This window comes from Gopherus flavomarginatus, chromosome 10 (assembly GCF_025201925.1).
Source record: "Gopherus flavomarginatus isolate rGopFla2 chromosome 10, rGopFla2.mat.asm, whole genome shotgun sequence".
Classification (NCBI taxonomy): domain Eukaryota; kingdom Metazoa; phylum Chordata; order Testudines; family Testudinidae; genus Gopherus; species Gopherus flavomarginatus.
The window spans coordinates 17,146,956-17,165,288 of record NC_066626.1 but is presented as its reverse complement, the minus strand read 5'-3'; the positions used below and the strand labels follow the sequence as shown (position 1 = coordinate 17,165,288).

The 18,333-nt window shown below is 44.6% G+C and overlaps 1 protein-coding gene across 7 annotated transcripts in view; it reads left to right on the top strand.

The window, feature by feature from the left end:
* The window catches only part of UNC80 (unc-80 homolog, NALCN channel complex subunit), a 197,581-nt gene that overhangs the window by 114,347 nt on the left and 64,901 nt on the right, over positions 1–18,333 (top strand). For 6 of the 7 annotated variants that reach the window (XM_050916066.1, XM_050916068.1, XM_050916067.1 and 3 more), the window contains 9 exons: positions 939–1,120; positions 4,675–4,806; positions 5,250–5,436; positions 6,388–6,519; positions 6,856–6,999; positions 9,645–9,745; positions 13,084–13,170; positions 14,294–14,477; positions 15,212–15,306. In XM_050916066.1, coding sequence (XP_050772023.1) covers positions 939–1,120; positions 4,675–4,806; positions 5,250–5,436; positions 6,388–6,519; positions 6,856–6,999; positions 9,645–9,745; positions 13,084–13,170; positions 14,294–14,477; positions 15,212–15,306 — 1,244 coding nt within the window. The remainder of the gene's footprint in view (positions 1–938; positions 1,121–4,674; positions 4,807–5,249; positions 5,437–6,387; positions 6,520–6,855; positions 7,000–9,644; positions 9,746–13,083; positions 13,171–14,293; positions 14,478–15,211; positions 15,307–18,333) is intronic. The other variant, XM_050916063.1, reaches the window with a different exon arrangement.

Here is an 18,333-nt window from a genome sequence, read left to right as displayed (position 1 = left end):
AATGCTTGTATTGTTTGTGCAAAATCCACTTTCTTTCAGATCAATAGTGCTTTAGGGCTTGTGTGCTGAGCTCTTCTGTGAGATGCTCAGCACCCTTCACTCCCCCTAACTTCACTTGGAGGGGAGGGTGCTCAGCACCTCACAGAATTGCTCAACACCTTGCAGGACTAAGATCTAAATCTCACTGTAAAACCTTTATTTAATCCAAAATGTAATGCAATTCCATTGTAAATATTTGGATTCTGAATCTGCCTGTTCTTTTGGGGAGTTATGAAGTATTCGTTCATAGATTTTTTTATCTTATTTTCTGTCTTTGAGCATGGGATAATTTATCAGATAAAAAAAATAATCTTTTTCAATGCACTGTGATGTTCCCAACAATTTAGTCACTGTCTGTCTACAATTGGAATATCCCTCTATGCAGATGTATACAGTAGTATAATAAGATTCTGGACTGGAAGTCAGAAAACCTGGTTTCTTTTCCCTGCATTGCCACTGATTTGGCTCTGTGAACTTCAGAAAGTCACTAAAACATTGTGCCTCAGTTTCCCCCTCCGTGCTTTGTAAACAGCTTTGAGTTGGAGAGTCTGTAAAAGTGCTGCTGCTTCTTATTGATTATTATTGATGAATGAAGCCTGGACTTACTTTTTATTTTAAACTAATCATTACTGAGATTTTCATGAGAACAAAAGCATTCTCTTTTTTTAAAAAAAACAGCTTTACTAAAATCTTTTTATGAGCAGTTGTGGTGGCTGTGAGAGGTGGAGTGACACTGATTCCATTTCATGAAGCAAAGCACTTTTTGCTGGTGCCAGTATATTGCTGATCTCATTTTCTGTGGAGTGCTTTTTTTCAGTTTTTTTTTATGTGACTGAAATTTTATCTACAAAACAAATACTCTGCAAAAACTCAGCTGATCAAATGTTCACTCCCTGCAGCTGCCATGTTCCTGCTGTGTGCTGTGAAAGTGCCCGAGGCTGTTTCTGATATGCTGATGTCCGAATTTCATCATCCTGAGACAGTGCAAAGACTGAACGCTGTTCTCAAGTTCCATACCCTCTGGAGATTTCGGTATCAAGTGTGGCCTCGGATGGAGGAGGGCGCTCAGCAGATCTTTAAGGTAGATGAGGAGAACAAACATAGTGTTGTCTTTTGCGGGTTTGGCTTATAGAACAGATGTATTGTGACATGATGACAAGGAATTGGCTTTAAGTCATTTCAGGAGAGGAAAAAAATAATTCTGTATGCGAGGTTTGTAGGATGCAGAACTGTATAAAAAAGAAACAGTCCCACAGAATTCTGGATGTAGATTAGAGAAAAATACTTAGTAGGAAAGAAACATATTGCCATAGACCAGGGGTTGGCAGCCTTTCAGAAGTAGTGTGCCGAGTCTTCATTTATTCACTCTAATTTAAGGTTTCGCGTGCCAGTAATACATGTTAACTTTTTTAGAACGTCTCATTCTATAACTCTATAGTATATAACTAAACGATTGTTGTATGTAAAGTAAATACGGTTTTTAAAATGTTTAAGAAGTTTTATTAAAAATTAAATTAAAATGCAGATTCCGCGGACTGGTGGCCAGAACCGGGGCAGTGTGAGTGCCACTGAAAATCAGCTAACGTGCTGCCTTTGGCACATGTGCCATAGGTTGCCTACTGCTGCCATAGACAATTGGCACCGTATAGTAAGATGGAGTTCTGCGAGGGGGAAATGAATGGAACTAATTAGTATCTCTGACTTTTCCACCAATATTAAATTAGAAGATGATACAACATTTCAATAGTTATTAACAGGACTATCTTGTGCCCGTTATAACTAAATGCATTGAGCTAAATATATAGGACCTAATTTGCCCATTACTTGAGTTGGGTACTTCTCGACCTAAGCAAGGATGGCAGAATCCATTCTGGCAATATTAATCATGGTTTTCTTTGATTAATGGGACTGGCCAGTTGAGTTGTTTGCTCACTTTTAACCTTTTATAAAGATTCTATACATCCCAGAAGATCATACATTGTTCTCCTAACCACTTTAATTTTTAATTATATAATGGACGTATCTGGGAAATGGGCTACTTCACTGCAGATTGATATACCAGATACCTGGTGTCTAGCTTAAAGGAACAGATGTTCTTCTTTGAGTGCTTGCTCATGTTGATTCCGTTCTAGGTGTGTGAGTGCACCCACGTGCACAGTCGTTGGAGATTTTTGCCTTAGCGGTATCCATCAGTTTGGCTGTAGCGACTCCATGAGTGCCGTGCTCATGCGTTGGTATACCAGGCGCTGCCGACTCTACACCCTCTCAGTTCCTTCTTACTACCTATGATGATTGGTCAGAGCGCCTCATCTTGCACTGCAAGAGCGTTAGCGGTTCTTCACAGCCCATTGTCTGCCTTCTTCATGTATAGTTTGTAGGTACTTAGTTAGCCATTAAGTGAAGTGTTAGGTTAGTCTGGTAGTTAGAGTCCCGGCTGGGACTTTGTCCTGAAGCGGGGCACGCCTCTTTCCCCAGGCTTTTAGCCATGCTCATCCTGCAGCAGGCCGATGCCGATTAGTGATCCCCCACGCCAGCTGTTTGAACTGCATAGGGAGGAAGGACAAGTGCAGAATCTGTAAGAACTTTTACCCTAGAACCCAGAAGGAGCGAGATATCAGCTTGAGGGCCCTCCTCAGGGAGGTGCACTTCATCCTGCCTTGAGTCCTCCCGCTCGGACCCCACTCCAAGCACCTTGGCATCGGTGAGAAGTGTGCTGCTGGCACTTGGCTCTGCCTGGCACTGTTCTCCGTCACCAGTGCCTAAGAAGCAGCAAAAGAAGAGCCCCCTGACACCAGAAGGGAAAGGGGCCTTGGTCCAAGGACCTATTTCACGCCATGTGCCCGCCCTGGGGCTTCATGGGGGGTACCACTGAGGTCAGACCTCCTAGCCCAGCCAGGGATCCACCTCAGCAGGGGAATCCGGCTTCTTCTTGAGCCCTCGTTGCCTGAAGCAGCCCTGGCAGCTAAAGAACAAGCTGGCCGACTGGCACCACAGACACCGTGCCAGGCACCAGACTTGACTAAGGGCTCAACACCTAAGGACAAGCCAATCATGGGACCGCCCCATAGGGCAGTGGAGCACCCTCGGTCCCCAGACTGCAGGCGTAGATCCCCAGCACTGCATGGCCTAGGACCCTAGCACTGCATCCCCGGTCTCCAGTCAGAAGACCCAGGTCCCCAAAGAGACATGGGACACCGGAGTTGAGACACCGGTTCCCGTACCATCAAAGATTGCCACAGTGCAGGTCACCCTCGCCCAGATGATCTCCCAGATGTCAGTGCCCACGGGGGCGGAATCGCTCCCTGTTGCAACACCGGTCTACATTCCCCTAGTACTGCTCATTGAGCAGGCACTGATCCTCACCTGCCTGTATTATGTCCCTGCAAAAGGGTTTGAATATCTGAATACACATCCTTCAGCGGTGTCACTGGTCGTGTCTGCTGTTAATGAAAGGGACAGGCAGGGCCAAGTCAGTGGCATGCTGAAAAACAAAGATGCCAAGAGACTGGACTTATTTGGCAGAAAGATTTATTCGATGGTAAGCCAGCAATTTCGGGTGTCTAAACACCAGGTTCTGTTAGGTAGGTACAATTTTAACCTGTGAGACTCCCTTAACCAATTCAAGGAGGCCCTTCTGCAGCGCCTGGTATACCAACACATGAGTGTGGCGCTCAAGGGGGTGCCACAGCCGACCCTATGGATACCCACTTAGGCAAAAATCTCCGACGACTGTGCTTGTGGGCACGCACACACCTAGAATGGAATCGACATGAGCAACACATCTCAAAGAACAAGTTACGACAAGGTAGGTAACCATTTTTTCTTCAAGTGCTTGCTCATGTCATTTCTATTCTAGGTGACTCACGAACAGAATCCTCCGAGGTGGACTCAGAGTTGCCCCTATAGCAGCTTTTTCTCTTGAAAACCACTGTAAGGGTTCATATATTGACCCTTTGGTATACCAGAGATATTTGTTATGTGGACTTTGAGGAGTAAAAGTGATTAATTTGGAAGATTTTATATAATTAGAGATATACCTATCTCCTAGAACTGAAAGGGACCTTGAAAGGTCATCAAGTCCAGCCCCCTGTCTTCACTAGCAGGACCAAGTACTGATTTTGCCCCAGATCCCTAAGTGGCCCCCTCAAGGAGTGAGCTCACAACCCTGGGTTTAGCAGGCCAATGCTCAAACCACTGAGCTATCCCTCCTCCTTCACATATCTGTTTCTCACTGTGGTTGAAGGGACTTCCCTTTTATCTTTTGAGAAGTTATTGTAATTGGTGATGTAACAAGAGCACAGATGTGTGAAAGAAAGGCCAGCTGTAAAAAGTGGTCCCATAGTATGGATGGTTGGCGTCATGTTATGCAAAAGAATCCATATTCTGTAATTCTGTGGGATTACAGTTCCTGGTTCCTTGTTTTTAGTTTGGGATTCTGTTTTTATAATGGACAGTGCAAAATGCTTTATTCTTTTTTAAAAATATTATTGATACTGAGCACAGTTCCCCTTCCTTCTGTCCCAGGTTGCAGAAAGAGGCTGGAATCCCAAGGGAAGCAATCAATCAGGATTTAAATCCACCACCTAAAATTTTCTTTCTCTCTACCTGATTTTCTCTCCTTATGTTTTCTTTCAGATTCCTCCTCCAAGTATAAACTTCACTCTGCCCTCTCCAGTACTGGGAATGCCCTCTGTGCCAATGTTTGACCCCCCGTGGGTTCCACAGTGCAGTGGGAGCGTGCAGGACCCAATTAATGAGGACCAGTCTGTAAGTTAAAGAGCTCCCTAGAGGGGATATTGTTATTACTTAGTGACAAATTATATCCCGGTGTTGTGGGTGGGGGTGGAGGGAGGGAGTTAAAGAAGACCAAGTAGTCTAAACTCTGAATTTCCTTACTTGTGTCAGTTTACAAGAGATTTTTGAGTACATTGTCAGTATAGTGCCTAGGCACCACATATACAATGTTAATATTTTTCCTATTTTTCAGCAAGAGACTTAAGACAAGAAATCCAACCAAGAGCTTCCTTGTGAATCTCTATTCAGTTAACACTTATTTGTTGTGGATGTGTATGTGTATAGATAGATGGAAGGATTTGATCTTTCGTGGTTAAATGTTAGAGGTGGCTCATAAAAGTGGCCTAAAACACATGCTGCATGAAAACCAAACCAATTGCTTCAAGTTGGTTTATTTCTTCTTGCTTTTCTGGCAGAAGTCATTTTCAGCCCGGGCAGTGTCACGTTCCCATCAGCGAGCAGAGCACATCCTGAAGAACCTGCAGCAGGAGGAAGAAAAGAAGCGCCTAGGCCGGGAAGCCAGTCTTATCACAGCCATTCCCATCACCCAGGAGGCCTGCTATGAGCCCACCTGCACCCCAAACTCAGAGCAAGAAGAGGAAGGTGCGCTCCAGAGCCATGAACTGCTTGCCGGGGACTAATAAGCACATGCCTCCAGCATGGAACAGATCTTAGGGATGCAGTGAGGATGGAAATTGATCATTACTGATAGGGAAGACTCCACTTTAACATCCTCATTATTTTGGATCATTCAAAGGAACTGGTTTTTAATCACTTTAAGAACGTAACAGCACCATACAGGTATAAGGCATCCATATCAAAAAATAAAAGATTCAAAATGAATGAAAAAAGGTGTAGCCAATAATTAGTGTAATAAGGGCCCAAACCTGTGAAATGTTGAGTGCTGCCCACAAGAAACTGGATGTCCTCAGCTCCCACTGACCAATGGGAGTTGAGGACTCTCTGTACCTCACAGGAAGCACTTAGCACCTTGCCCAATCAGATCCTTAGAATATGAGAATAAAGGAAACTGAAAACTTAGCCTTTGGGTTGAGGATTTTCATTGGATTAAGGTAATGCAATAGAGAGAATTAGTTAAATGTCCTCTTTTTGCACATTGGAGCTGCACAGATATGCTGATGTGTCCTGAGCTGTGTATGCGGTGGAAAATCTGCAAACAGAGTAGTGGCATTGCACGTTCACCCAGACAGTATCTAGAGGAAGGACAACAAATTATCTAGCAATGTGGTTTGTTAGGATGTAGAATAATCGTCTAATAGAAGCTGTGGAGCTGCATCACTTGAGTCAACTGAAACTTGACTCAGCAAAGCACCAGGTAATGTATGTTAAGGAACAGGCCTGCTCTAGCTGCCAGGGGATGGACGAAATAACCTGGATCATCTTTTTAGTTTCTAAATTGTGCATTTCACAAGAAGCCTGACTTTTTTCTTTCTCTTCCAATCTGGCAGCATGATGCTTCTCTCTGGGAAGTGCCTTGAATTGTGTCAGTCAAATTTATAAACCAAAATTCACATCTCCTGTTTTCTTTGTCAGTAGAAGAAGTCACCAACTTGGCATCCCGCCGCCTCTCTGTGAGTCCCTCCTGCACCTCCAGTACTTCTCACAGGAACTATTCCTTCCGTCGCGGCTCTGTCTGGTCAGTGCGTTCAGCCGTCAGTGCAGAAGGTGGGTGTCGACTTTGCATTTGTTTTTAATTCTCCTTACAGTGTATATATTCATTCTGTTGACTCACAGGTCTCATGTCTTCCTTGGTCTTAACCAAAGCTACACCTGCCTTTTGTCAGGCCTGCTTGAAAGCTCAGGAAGTTCTGAACTAGTCAGCCCCATTCATTGTGGTGCTGCTGTTCATTCCCATGTAGCTTCTCTTCAGTTCCGGTGTTTCATTGTGAGTTACCACGGAGTTGTGTCATGTGAAGCACGCCGGGTGGAGAACTGTAATTGAAAGGGATTTTACCAACAGCACATTGGCTAACGCATGCCTTTTACTCCTCTCTGCTCTAGATGAGGAGCACACTACGGAGCACACTCCAAATCATCATGTGCCACAGCCCCCGCAGGCAGTGTTCCCAGCATGCATCTGTGCAGCTGTGCTCCCCATTGTTCACTTGATGGAAGATGGAGAAGTCCGAGAGGATGGAGTAGCAGGTGCTGACCTAGATTAAACATTCATGGACTCTTACTCAGAGGTTACAAAAATCTCTAGCAGTTTGAACAATGGCTCAGATTAGTAAGAGCAGGTAGGCTGGTAGCATCAGAATCCAGTTATTAGTGGTGCCCAGACTTTTTAAAAAGCTAGGATATTGCTCATGAAAAAAACACGTTAGAAGAACCGTTTTAAGGTTGCAAAGTCAAGCCCTCAGAATTTAGGAAATACCAGAATCAGGGTTGTCTGTGCAACCTTACTGTGATTCTCTTATGTGAATGCATTATGATACAGTCTGTAATTACCTGAGCACATCCTATATTTTCCACAGGACCTCTGCCTCATTCAGTGCACAGAATGGATGCTGCACACTTAATGAGCAGCTATTCAGTATTTTATTTTATCTTTATTGTTCAGTGTGTGGGCCCAGGCCTTATTTACTGCACACTATTCAACCATGCTCTGAAGACAGAATTGTTAATTTCCTCATGGGCTTTTCTGTGGCGCTCATCACTACAGTATGTGTGCTTGACAAACATTACTGAATTTATCTTCGCGTCTCAATCCCCCATACCCATCTACAACTCCTTGTTCCAGGTCCAGTCTCACCTCCACACTTGCCTCCTTAGCTCACATATAGACAGAATCCCAGTCCCCTAACCCTCCCTGGCTCCTCCCTTTAGTCCCCCACCCCACCTGGCTCCTCACCCCCGTGCACTTGAATCAGGCTACTTCCTCCTTTTCCTTCTCATTGCCTGGGTGCTTGCAGGAGGATCATTGAGAGCATGCAGTTCCCCTGTTCTCAGTTCCAGTGCCCAGTGCCACACTAGCCCCTGGCTGCCAAGAGGAGCAATTACAGGGAAAGTCCTGCTCAGCCCCTGCAGCCCTGGGATGGAGCATGCTATATGCAGACAAAACCTTTGGAAAATCTAGCTGCTAAACTCTTTTTGCGTCTACTGAGCTTGTGCAAACTGAGCTTTTCAGAGGCTCATAATTTGGCCAAATCTGAAAAAAAAATTATGAGGATGGCAGAAGACACATTTCTGGCACCAGAGTGAGGCACCTGCCAAATTTTAAGTCCCTGCTCTAAAGCGTGGACGTGTCAGAGCTTCTCAGTGGGACAGTTCATTCTCAAAAGTGACAATCATTTTTGCTTAAGTGTACCAAAAATATTCAGCCTGAGGCTGACACCCAGCATGGAAAATGTCAACCCAAACAGTTAAAGTTTGGCAAAGTTGTGAACTGAAAAGAGGATCTTACAATGGGAAGTGTCGGGCACTTTAACTATAGGCATCACTAGCTGTGTTGTCTCTAATTCTACCTATAAATAGTGTATGAAGAGTTTTTAAATGATTAGACCTTATAATCATGTTACAGACATGAATAGCGTGTGTCATCGATGGTTATAAGCACGTCTGTAGAAATTTTTATAAACTGCTATTGTCAGGCTCTGGGTTCTGGATGATCAGGTCTGGTGGTTGAAGTAGTGGTCGAGAAGAGATACCAAGGGTCAAAGCTGGCCACAGAGTCAGGACTGGGCTGAGAGGAGCACTTAAACCAGCATCTGGGGACGGGCCGTGGGTCAGAACCAAGGTCTGAGTCCGTAAACAAGCCAAATCAGGATTGCAGTCGGAGTCTGGAAGTAGGCCAAAGGTTGAAGCTGCGTTGAAGTTAGTCCAAGGTTCTGGTGGTCAGGAGGCAGATGGACCAAGGTTTGGGCAAGGCTGGGGCAGGGACAGAATAACGTACAGACAAGGCTGAAGCCGGCTGGAACAAGGTTTGGGCAAAGCTGGGGCAGGGCCAGAATAACGTACAGACGAGGCTGAAGCCGGCTGGAACAAGGTTTGGGCAAGGCTGGGGCAGGGACAGAATAACGTACAGACAAGGCTGAAGCCGGCTGGAACAAGGTTTGGGCAAGGCTGGGGCAGGGACAGAATAACGTACAGACAAGGCTGAAGCCGGCTGGAACAAGGTTTGGGCAAGGCTGGGGCAGGGACAGAATAACGTACAGACAAGGCTGAAGCCGGCTGGAACAAGGTTTGGGCAAGGCTGGGGCAGAGACAGGGACAGGATCAAGGCAGGCTGGAAGTCTAGGGACTCTGTAACACTGTGAGGCAGCAGGAGAGTTCCTAGTCGAGTGGTGCTATTGCACAGACTGACTTGTTGATCTGCCAGTGAGGGTGAAATACTTGTACATGGGGGTCATTGACCCAGGCCCTGCCCAGGGATAGGCTGCTGCAGCATGCCTGAGGGGTGAGTCAGTGCAGGCTTTGCTGGAGGCATGATTCATTGTAGCTGAGTGAGCAGCCCTGGTTCAGCTGTGCTACTAATGGAAATTTGCAGATGAATAATCATTTATGCTAAAATTGGTGACATTTGAGGGATTTAGTAACCCTTTCACAAACACACGTCTGTCCAAATACTAGCCACAAGTAATACGATTTAGTGAATAACAAAAATTCACAAAAATATTTGCAGTTTTTAATTAACTGACTATGTGTAATCATGCATCTGAGTTTCACTTTTGCAGATGCACATGGTTCTCTGGTTAGCTGGTAGACTTCAAACTTTTTAATATAAATATACCCCTTTAAGACTTCTCCTGAAGATGAGGTTCTCACTGGTTCTTTTTCTTCCTCCTGTACAGTGAGTGCTGTGGCCCAGCAGGTCTTATGGAACTGTTTGATTGAAGATCCCTCTACAGTTCTTCGGCATTTCCTGGAGAAACTCACAATAAGCAATCGACAGGTAGGTTCTCCTTTTCCCAATATAGACGTTAAAGGAGAGCTTAGCCATCACTTAATGCACGAAAATACGGGAGCAAGTAAAATCACTTAAAGGGTAAACAATCTTTACTATAAGGTGGCTTAGAATACTGACAACCAGATCCTCGGCTGGTGTAGATCAGTGTAGGCCCTATCAATTCAATAGGGCTATGCTGATTTACACCACCTGAGTATCTGTCCCTGATTGTCCAAGGCCCTGTTCTGACTCTGTTTTGGTCTCTTAGTCATGAATCCTACTGAGCTAAGCATCCTCAGCTTGTGCAAATGAACCTGGCTTCCTTGGAGCCATTCTGTTTAACCCTCCCTGAAGTACAGGCCTGACATTCAGCACCCTTTTTGCAGTGCTGTAGCTATGTGGGTCCCAGGATTTTAAAGAGGCACAGTCATACCTTTTATTGAACCAGCTTCTGTTGGTGAGACAAACTTTCAAGCTTACACAGAGCTCTTCTTCAGGTCTGGGAACTGTACTAATCGGAGTGTCACAGCTAAACACAAGGTGGAACAGATCATTTAACATAAGTAGTTAGTACATATCATCGTAGTCCTTTTCTGTGCTATGTCTGGTTTAGATTGTAAACTCTATGGGGCAGGGATCTGTTGCTTTTGTTGATATGAAGAGCACCGTGCACCCCTGTAGCACTATATAAATAATAATGTGGACAACACCGTGCACACTAGTGACGCCATATAAATAAGAACATAAGAACGTCCATATGGGGTCTGACCAATGGTCCATCTAGCCCAGTAGCCTCTCTTCCAACAGTGGTTGTGCTAGGTGCTTCAGAAGGAATGAACAGAACAAGGAAATGTATCAAGTGATCCATCCCCTATCGTCCAATCCCAGCATCTGGCAGTCAGAAGTTTGGGAACACCCATAACATATGGGGTTGCATTCCTGATCATCTTGGCTAATAGCCATTGATGGACCTATCTTCCATGAACTTATCTCATTCTTTTCTAACCCAGTTATACTTTGTCCTTCACAACCTCCCATGGCAACGAGTTCCACAGCTTGATTGTGCATTATGTGAAGAAGTACTTCCTTATATTTGTTTTACACCTGCTGCCTATTAATTTCATTGAGTGACCCTTGGTTCTTGTGTTATGTCAAGGGTACATAAGACTTCCATGTTCACTTTCTCTATACCATTCAAGTTTTTATAGAGCTCTTATCATATCCCCCTTCGTCATCTCTTTTCTAAACAGAACAGAGGCTCCCCATATGAAAGCTGTTCCATGCCCCTAAACATTTTTATTGCCCTTCTCTGTATTTTTGCCAATTCTAATGTCTCTTTTTTGTGGGATGGGGTGATGAGAACTGCACACAGTATTCAAGGTGTGGGGGTATCATGGATTTATATGGTGGCATTATGATATTTTTTTGTCTCATTATCTATCCCTTTCCTAACGGTTCCTAACGTTCTGTTAGCTTTTTGGACAGCTGCTGCACCCTGAGCAGATATCGTCAGAGAACTAATAATGATAGTAATGATGATATCACTGTAGATAGTGATATCACCATCCTTATCACCTGACCATCACATGTATATCAAAGTTGACTGCTCGCACTTGCTGCATTAATGAGACAGTAAATAAAAAGAAAACAGGGAGAAAAGCTAGTCAAGTCCTTTTTGCCTCTGTTTTAATGACTGTGCACAGAGGCCTAGCCACCTTTACAGCTTCTCACTTAGGCTAGAGGGGAGTCCTGGAAGTTTCCTTTGAATTCAGCATCCAAACTTGAAAGAATAGCTCTTTCCCCTACAGCCCGGATTACCAGTAGAAAGTTGGAATCTGCTGTGTGGCCACCAATGGCTGTTGAAAGGTGAATTCTAGGTGAGGGGCGGGAGAACCTTTAAAAATACAGGTGATGTCTACACTGCAGTCGGAGGTGCAACTGCAGCATATGTAGACATACCCGAGCCAGCTCTGATCTAGCTAGCTCAGATAACAGTAACAGTGAAGCTGCAGCAAAACGGGCGACAGCACAGGCTAGCCACTTGAGTATATACCCAGGGTCCCAGGCAGGCTTGTACATCCTTTGCTGCTACCCGTCCTGCTGTGGCTTCACTGCTGTTGTTACCTGAGTTAGTTAGATTGTGACTGCGCATGCTGCATTGACACTTGGGATTGCAGTTTAGACATGCCTAAAGAGAGAGACTATTTAATAATTAAACTCTCCAAAACAGAAGAGATAAGGGACCAGATTTTCAGCTGGTGTAAATCAGCCAGTGAATCAACTATGCCAATTCACACCCGCTGAGAATTGAGCCCAGGCTTTCACAACATGTACCCCTCTGTTCTCAGTTTTCCTTCTTCTCCAAAGTATTTTATGTAGGAATTGCTGTGGAACCTTTTCAGTCTCTTCTGATCTCTCACACCTTTAAAATACAGAAGTGTCTCCAATAAAATTAATGGAGCTGCCTAAACTAGAGTAAAGCTGGTATAAGTGAGGTTAGAATCAGTCCCATAACTTTAAAAAGCTTTTATGAAACATAACATTTTAAAATTAAGGAATATTATAGCTTATTGCACTAATGAATTGTAAAATTAGCAAGTTAAACAATGTAAAATCATAAAGGGACAAAGAGAGGAAAGAAATAGTTAAGTCTAAAGAGCTCGATTTTCTGGCCCAGTCTGCTGTCTTTGCGCCACGTAAGCATCACAAAGAGACCGTCTGTAACTTCTCTGGCACCTCTGCCAGGTGTAGAGCTGGCATGGCCTGTCCCTATGCCTAGCCAACAGCCCTGGCACAGGGACTATGCTGGAGTTAGAGAGAAGAGAAAAGAAGTGCCCAGACTGTGATGTGCTCTGTCAATCCTCAACTGGTGGATGATCCCTATGCCAGCCTACACATGTTACAGCGGCCCAAAGGAGAAAACAACAGAGAATCTTGCCCAAAATGGGGACTGTAACCAAGCAGTGACAACGATCACAGTAAAGTGAATTAATTTTTATATACTCTCTCCAATACTGTCCTAGTAGCACTTTTTCATTGTAAATAAGAACTTGAATTGCTGCAGGGAAGGTGTAGTGACAGGATTGGGAGGCTGCCAGAGCAAATGCCCATGGTGATATCTCTAGGTAAGAAAGTGATCCACAACATGAAACGGTGATAGCCACTGACCTGGAGAATACATTCACTGTGGCCTTGGACTTGCACTTAGAATTCTAAGTCCTCTCCTAAGCATATGGTTCCATTTCATGCAGCGAGAGAGAGATTGAGAATGAGAACGAGAAAGGAAGGAAGGAAACTGTAGGCCATTTTGTGATGGAAATTAAAAACTCTTGCTTTTCTTCCAGGATGAGTTGATGTACATGCTGAGAAAGCTCCTACTGAACATCGGAGACTTCCCTGCCCAGACGTCTCACATCCTGTTTAACTACTTGGTGAGTAGCTCCCAGTACCAGCCTACAGCCCATAAACCTAACCTTTGATTGCCCATTTCCTAAAGCACATATATTACAATCTAGGAGGAGAGAGTGCCCTGTAGTTTTGTCCACACAGTTTATGCACATCAAACCTTCAACTGTCAATGTAGATCACCTGGCTCAGACAGGCTTCCATTCGCCCCTCCCCACATTTATTAAAGAGTGAAATAAACTGTTATCCTGTCATCCCAAACCCACAGCTGTGCACAACCCTTTTGTTGAGCAATCATTAGAGTTCTGCTGGGGGAGACCATGCAACGTGTGTACCCCCTAAGCTGCGCTCTAGGAGAGTCTGTGTGAGGGATCGCAGGCCTGTTCCTGCCCTCCTTATCCCAGATCCTCCTCCACTCCCAATTCCTGCTTTCCTGATTTGGTCCAGTTCCCTGCTCCTCCACCCTGCCCCTGACTGTGACTTTGGCTTTGCTTGACTCCTGATTCTGTCTCCAGCTCCAGTTTCTGTCTCCTGACTCCAACCACTAGGCACGACTGCCCATGCCCTGGTCCTCATACACTGCTGCACAGATCCTCCCTTTCCTCCACTCTATAGAGATAGGGTATAAAGGACCATGGTGGCTTCTTCTCTACCCACCTGTCTGCCCAGTGCCCATCCCAGCTATTACGGCTGTTCTGGATCAGCCCCTCAGCACACAGCAGTGGCATCCCAAACTCACCCAGAACAGAAGGAGGTAAAAAGTTGACATTGGGCATAGTCAGACAAAGTGACATGAACTTTCAGGTATTAGATTTGACAGGTTGAGTCTTCTCCCAACGACGAGTAACGCTACAGGAACCATCTTTTTGTTCTGTGTCTGTATAGTGCCTCGCACAGCGGGGTCCTGGTCCATTACTGGAGCTCCTATGTGTTTGACAGTACAAACAATAAATGTTCATCACAAATTCCTCTGTCTGACGTAGTTGACTTGGGTTGATCACAGACTAACTGCTCCTCGGAATAATGGAGGACTGTATTAATGATAACTCTGGGACATGGAGTTGGCTGAAGCAGAACTAATGCCAGTAAAACAATGTGATGTGTATACAAAAGCAGCTTGAGTGCCACTCTTTTGTTTGTGCCTTGCAGGTGGGATTGATTATGTACTTTGTGCGTACTCCATGTGAATGGGGCATGGATGCCATTTCAGCTACACTGACCTTCCTGTGGGAAGTGGTGGGTTACGTAGAGGGCCTTTTCTTCAAGGATCTCAAACAGACTATGAAAAAGGAGCAGTGTGAAGTAAAACTGCTGGTGACTGCCTCAATGCCAGGTAGGAACATGTACAATCTTTAAGACCTACCTGGGTTCCTTTACCTATCTTCTATATTTGCTATTTTGCTTACTGCTTCTACGCCCCTGAAATATAGAATTACTGGTTTGAAATCCATTGGAAGAAGGTCAGTGGAAGCTCCCTCTTAATATCATCAGATATTTTTAAGCCAGTCCTCCTTGAATTTGGGCTATGTAAAATAATTCTTGAACAGTTCATAGCCCCTTCAGAACTCTGCAGGCAAATAAACAAAAAGTGACATCAGAACAGTCTGTTCAGCGTGGAGCCATGTGCCAATCAGTCCCTGAAGGACTGCCAAGTCTGATCATTTGAAGAGTCTGCTACTCAGGGATAGGTCAACTTGAAACCCTCCAGTGTAAATCATGGCAATGCCTGGAGTTAATAACCAAGAGTGTACAGTGGTAACCCTACATCTTCATGAGCCAGACAAGAGATTGCTCTGTGAAAAACGGAGTTGTCATTTTATATGTATTTCTTCTTAAGCGTAGCTGTTACAGTTAAAACCAGTTGTAACTCCCTAGAAAATATAAGGTCTCATTAAATGAGAGTATAAGTATTGCATAATGGATTCCAAATACCTAGAACTTTTGTGTTGACTCCTCACAAGACAAATTTCACCCATTGGCCTTACTCTGTGAATAGTCCCATTGAAATAGCATATGAATTATGTGAGAAAGGAGGAGAGAGAGAATGACAGCTCTTCTTTACTATAGGCACAAAGACCCTGGTAGTGCATGGACAGAACGAGTGTGACATCCCAACCCAGTTACCAGTGCATGAGGACACACAATTTGAAGCTCTTCTGAAGGTGGGAATAGGTTTTTGGTAGAGCTGTTTATTGATACATTTAGCTGCCTGTGCTGGCCACATCTAAGTTTTAGAAATACAGTCTTTCAAACATCCTGATTTCAGCATGGTGGAGGAATGCTGCTCTGATATCCACTTCCATCTCAAGATGGGTGACCACTACTATATAAACCAGGGAGTGAACTGATGTCTAATGTGGGGTACTCAGGAGTTCCCATTGCCAGCCAATGCCCCACAAGTGTAACTCTGGGGACAACAGACTGCTGCAGATCAGATACAATTTCCTAAATAAATTAGTTAACAATTCACTGACATACTCATCCGTTCATTTTGTTCTGGTGTTTGACCAGCTCTATTACCTACCTAAGAAATGAACCAAACAGCTGTTCCTACTAAGAACTCTTTGGTAGCCCAGGTAGTCCTGATTCCACCACATGATAACCAGCAGATTTGTTTTTGCCTCAGTGGCAAAATCAGCATTTCAAAGAAGAAAGAGGATGATCCAGTGGTTCAGGTGCTAGCCTTGGGACTTGGCAGATAGGGTTCAGTTCCTTGCTTTGCTAAAGATTTCAAATATGATCTTGGGCAAGTCACTTAGGCCAGTGGTTCTCAACCAGGGGTAGACATACCCTGGGGGGTATGCAGAGGTTTTCTAGGTGGTACGTCAACTCATCTAGTTATTTGCCTCGTTTTACAACAGGCTACATAAAAAGCACTAGCCAAATCAGTGTGAAGTAAAATTTCATAGGGACAGTGACTTGTTTATACTGTTCTGTACACTGAAATGTAAGTCCAGTATTTATATTCCAATTGATTTATTTTATAATTATATGGTAAAAATGAGGAAGTAAGCAGTTTTTCAGTGATAGCGTGCTGTGACGCTTTTGTATTTGTATGTCTGATTTTGTCAGCAAGTAGTTTTTAAGTGTGGTGAAACTTGGGGTATGCAAGACAAATCGGACTCCTGAAAAGGGTACAGTAGTCTGGAAAGGTTGAGAGCCACTGACTCAGGCTATGTCTACACTTACAAGCTTACAGCGCACAGCTGTACCAATACAGCTGTGCTGCTGTAAGATTGGTCGTGTAGCTGTGTTGAGTGCTTATGTTGGCAATACTTATATCACTATGGGGAGGGGGGAGTTTTTCACCCCCCGAACGACAAAAGTTTTGCCGACATAAGTGCTAGTGCAGGTATAGCTTGAGGCTATGTCTACACTTGCTGCGATGTGTAGAGTACAGGGACTAGTACTATACATGTAGCTGCGTACTGCAATGAAAGGCAAGCTGCATCTGCACGTCATTGTGGTTTGCAGCTACACGCTGTAGAGAGAGGCTCCAGCAGTGGGGAAAGGCAGCTTTGCCTTTCCCTGCTGTCAGAGCCTTTCATAGACTTTAAGGACAAAAGGGACCATCGTGATCATTTAGGGCTTGTCTACATCAGAAAGTTGCAGCGCTGGTGAGGGAGTTACAGCGCTGCAACTTAGGAGGTGTACACATCTGCAGGGCACCACCAGCGCTGCAACTCCCTGTTTGCAGCGCTGGCCGTACTCCCGTTTTGTCTCGGGTGTAGAGGATCCAGCGCTGGTGATCCAGCGCTGGTAATCAAATATAGACACTTACCAGCGCTTTTCTTGACCTCCGTGGAATAAGCAGGTATCCCAGCATACCTGAGGAAGCCTCTGGTAATCAAGCTGGTCTCCTTCCCCGGTTTGCTCTCGCGTTCCCCGAACCTCCCTTGAAGCCGCCCAACAGCGCTGCAGTGTGGCCACATCTAACACCACTTGCAGCGCTGGTTGCTGTAAGTGTGGCCACTCTGCAGCGCTGGCCCTATACAGCTGTACTAATACAGCTGTAACAACCAGCGCTGCAAAATTTTAGATGTAGACATGGCCTTAGTCTGCTCGCCTGCACTTTGCAGGCCACAGAACCTCGCCCACCCACTCCTACAATAGGTCCCTAACTTCTGGCTGAGTGACTGAAGTCCTCAAATCATGATTTAAAGATTTGCATTTTACAAAGAATCCGCTATTTACTCTAGTTCATACCAGTAAGCGACTCATGCCCCAGGCTGAAGAGGAAGGCAAAAAAAACCCAGGGTCTCTGCCAATCTGACCTGGGGCAAAATTCCCTCCCAACCCCAAATATGGCGATCAGTTAGATCTTGAGCATGTGGGGGAGACCCACCAGCCAGACATCTGGGGAAGAATTCTCTGTAGTAACCCAGATTTTCCCTGCAGCCAGGGCCGTCCTTAGGATTTATGGTGCCCTAGGCGGAATTATTAAATTGGTGCCCCATATCCTGTCTTGCTCTTAGCATCACAAACATAAGCTTACGCTATTGGAAAACTTGCCACATGTATGTTATTAAAACCAGTTTAACTTAATGAAGCACACTGTAATGCTGATGGACTAGCACTAAAGAAGCAGCACTATAGAAAAAATTTTGATTTGACAGAATGATGCAAATAATATAATTTTTTAAATTTGTCAACATTTTATTGGAAATTTCTATGAAGAGGTATTGAAACAAGGATTTGTTTTTAATTAAAAGCAATCTTTCTGGCTTTTTTGTCTGCAAAAATCAGTAAGAATGTCATTGTATGACAAAGACAAAGTGATGTCTGGTTTGATTGCAAGAATAGCAAGACCAGTCAAGTGTTCCTGACTCCATGTAGAGCGAAGATAGTTTTTAATGAGCTTTAGTTTTGAGAAACTCCGTTCTCTTGATGCTACTGTTACAGGAATTGTCAGTGGAATATGAGTGGCAATGTACACTTTAGGATATATGTCAACAAGTTTGCTGGTATGAATAAACTGTACAATGTCCATTATTGATTTTGCATGTGGCAACATTGAGGACAGTACTCAATTCTTCATACAGTTTAAGTCCATTTAAATCAAAAAGATCGCCGTGCTTCAGGAGGATCTCTAGGTCAGGGGTCCCCAACGTGGTGCCCGCAGGTGCCATGGCACCCGCAGGGGCCTCTCAGTGCACCTGTGTACTGGCCAGCGAACAAGCATCTGCCAA